The sequence below is a fragment of the Humulus lupulus genome, chromosome 8, assembly GCF_963169125.1.
Source record: "Humulus lupulus chromosome 8, drHumLupu1.1, whole genome shotgun sequence".
NCBI lineage: Eukaryota > Viridiplantae > Streptophyta > Magnoliopsida > Rosales > Cannabaceae > Humulus > Humulus lupulus.
Window position 1 is genome coordinate 166333534 of NC_084800.1, and position 3645 is coordinate 166337178.

General features: G+C 32.9%; 1 protein-coding gene across 1 annotated transcript; it reads right to left on the reverse strand.

Annotated features, from left to right (window-relative positions):
- Window positions 1–472: 472 nt before the first annotated feature.
- LOC133798631 (WAT1-related protein At5g07050-like) lies at window positions 473–3080 on the reverse strand. The gene is made up of 7 exons (XM_062237035.1): window positions 2796–3080; window positions 2611–2673; window positions 2385–2501; window positions 2023–2272; window positions 1706–1867; window positions 1448–1599; window positions 473–962 (listed from the first exon to the last, which is right to left on the reverse strand). Exons 1-7 carry the CDS (start codon window positions 2987–2989, stop codon window positions 686–688), a joined length of 1215 nt encoding a protein of 404 aa, XP_062093019.1. The 5' UTR covers window positions 2990–3080; the 3' UTR covers window positions 473–685.
- Between the last annotated feature and the right edge of the window lie 565 nt (window positions 3081–3645).

Below are 3645 nucleotides of genomic sequence, written 5' to 3' on the forward strand. Positions count from 1 at the left end.
AATTTTATTTATTTAAGGTAGGTCCCTAGAAAAAAAATGTCACATTATTATGTGCACACATACCTATCAGTACTCATAACAGATGTCAATATTAGCACTATATTTGGAGAAAAAAAAATCTAAATGCAAAATAGTATATTGTTACTTTTATTTTACAAATATAAGTACTTTTTTTTTTGTTATATTATTCAACAATTATAAGTTAATTAATTTGTATATATTTACGTATTGCATGCATTAAATTTAATATTTTAATTCAATTGGATCAAATGCATGCCAAACTGAGTATAAAATGTACTACGATTACATTTGATGTTTATTTTCTGCTTAATTATAACATTTGCATATGGATTTTGGCAATGCACCAACTGATCATATTGTCTTGAATGTTGATTGTTAATTAGTTGTGCTATATTTGTTCAGTGCTTATAATTAATAATAATCCAAAATTAGTGAAAAATGAAGAAAAGAGTGTCTTCAAATTATCATAATTAATTTCATTAATTACTCCTTCCTTAACATTGGCTTACATACAACATAGTGCAAAAGCCAAAATATAAAATGATATATATCTAAAAAGAGAGAAAAAGGAAAAAGGAAAACCAATAAAGCTCGAGGATGAAAAGACAAAAAAGCCCATCCCCATAATATTCAAATATTAATTGTAGTTTTCCTTGATTTTTGATTAAGCCTTTGGTACATGGTTGGCTTTCGTTGATGGATCTTGGATAGGCAAACTTATGGCAACTGACGAAATTATAAGCTTATTGTTGATCAAATGATTTCCCTTTTTAAGTTCATCTCCATTAGTTTCAATCACTGAAATCCCATTAGTGCCATTTACATGATGATGTGGATACTTTATAGCTTCTGGTATCTCCTCTTTATTGTCTATTGCCTCTTTGTGCTTTCCCCATAGGACTGAGTAAAGGCCAATGACTATCAACACGGCACCGAGGACACTGCACCAAAGTAAATCTAATTGTTATAAACCATAGTGCTTATACAACGGAAAGTACAAATTCGAAAAGGAAAAAAAATGGATATTATAAGATCAACAAGATAAGAATATTACTTTTAATTAATATTTATCAATAATATTATTTGTGAAATTACTTTGTGTTTCTTGTCGATATTTGTGTGTGTTATACTCTCTCATGTGCATATTCTATTATTCTTAATGACATTGAAAAAGTAAAATAATTAATATACTCTGTGATGCAATTTATCCCCCTTTTGTTTTGTTCCCAATTGCACAATGATTTAAGCTTAATTAAATTGACGATAGAAAGTATGCAGTTCTCCTAAGAACACACAGTAGACTGTTAGCTAGGTACAAATTATACTACTAGTAGAGTTCTATATATACATAATATTGGCCAAATATGCAAGGACTAATATTTAGATATCATTTTCTTTAAGAGCGCAATAATGATGAGAAAACTACCTTCCAAGAAAAATTTTCTCAGCCAGGATAAAAGAGCCCATGATGGCCACAATGATCATCATCAATGGACTAAAAGCTGTAGCAAACACAGGTCCTCTTTTCTTCATCACTAATCCTTGAACATAGTATGAAATGCTTGATGTAACAATTCCCTATATCAGTTCAAAACGAATAACGTTTTAATTAGTAAAATTCAAATACCATCTACATATATAGATATAGATATATATATATAGAGAGAGAGAGAGAGAGTATTACAGCATAGGCAGCAGCAAGTAAATTCATGTCCCAGCCAATTCTCCACACAGAAAGGTTGTGTTCTGCAACAAAGGTGACAGCAACGGCTTGAAGAGTTCCAATAAAACACACTAACGTTGTAAGAGAAAGCTGGTGATTCTTGTACGTCTTTAACGCCTTGTTCTGACAAAGGTGATCAGATAAAAAATATTACAATTATAATAGGTCTTTGTACCTAACAATATATTTCATTTCAACGCCATTAAAGATACGTAGGCCACTAGCTAGCGAATTTGTTCTTAACTAGCAAGGTCTTTGAATATATTTTGTGTACTTACTTGCAAAACAAAGAGAGAAGCCCAGGCAAGTGTGGCAATTATAAGGAAGATGGAGCCAAGGAACCAATGCTTCTCGGCAGTTCCGGTGGTGTCAGTGATATAAGATTTCCGAGGTTGGATATGCTTAGACCATACCAACTCCACTATGGGACCTTTGTATAAAGTCATCAACATTGCCCCAGCCACGGTCACTGCTGTTCCCACTACTTTTGCTTGGCACCTCAGTCTTTTCATGTCCACCTTTTCCATTCTTTGTAAATATTATTGTCATACAAAAGAAGAAAAGACAATTAGAAAGTAGTCAAACTTACAAAGATTTTTTACTTATATGTAGGAAATTTAGTCTAATATAATTTGCATACCCACATATGACGGCCATAACAAAAGTCATTGCTGGAAGCATGTTACTCATTGCACATGAGAAAGTTGGAGACGTAAATTTCAAACCAGCGTAGTAGAAATTTTGATCAATCACCGGACTGTAAGATATTCCAACAAATAATTAATTAATGCTCATTTATTCTTTGCAATAATTAAGGTGATTAATTATTGATGCCTAATTAGTTATAGGCAATTAGGACTACGAACCCGAGAAGAGCCAGGGTAAATATTTGCATGAAAACTGGGAAAGTTATCTTGGGTTGTGCTTTCCTGAAAATTAAAAGAGAAAAAAAAAGAATTAATACATAATTTATAGTGTTGCGGAGAGTGTAAAAGATGGACTTTGTGGTGTCATATTGTTCTTGTGAACACAAGGACAGGTACGTACGTACCTCTCAAAAAATATGGCGAAGGGGGCGATGACCGCGGTGGCGATGGCGTGACGATAAACCACAAGGACGTAGTGGCTCATGCCACGGTTTAGGGACACTTTAGTGATGATGTTCATGCCAGCATAGCCGAACTGTAAAGAGATCATGGCAAAGTAGGGTTTCGAGGTCTCATAAAAGTTGCTTAGCTTCTCCATTTTGCTCACAGCAGTAAAAAAATTAATAGAAGAAGGTTTATTCGAATGGGGGAATTGAAGAGGAAAACACAATAAGTGCTGTGTTTTTCCTAAGGAAATGGTTGAGCGCACTCACATATTTATATCTGCAGGTTGGAACCTTGGGAGGGCTATACGTATGCAGATAAGCTTTCTCTCTTTCTCTCTCTCTCTCTTTGCGACACATCTTTTGGGAGTGATACCGTCATCATTCACTAATGTCCACTATTGTCGTTCTCTGATTTCTTTCTCTACTTTTCCATGAATTTTGTCCTATCATTCTAGTTGAAAGCTTATTATTAGAACCTTTTTTATTTATTCAAAAAAAAAAAAAACAATTCCATGACAATCAAATTATTGTTCATTATGAGAGGGCTTTCCATTATGCGAGCTGAGTGTGTACATGTAATCTCATATATAAAGCATTTATTTTGTTTTTTTTATTTATTTAATCGTCATGTAAGGAATGCCTAGAGACTACTGTGAAGGTCCATTTACATAAACATAGAATTTTAACAATGATAGTCTCACTTTTTCGTAATTTGATAATATGGTCCCTGAGAAATATTTTTTTGTAAATAAGTCCTAAAAGACTATACATAAATCTATTATGTTAATGACGGAAACAATATTAATGT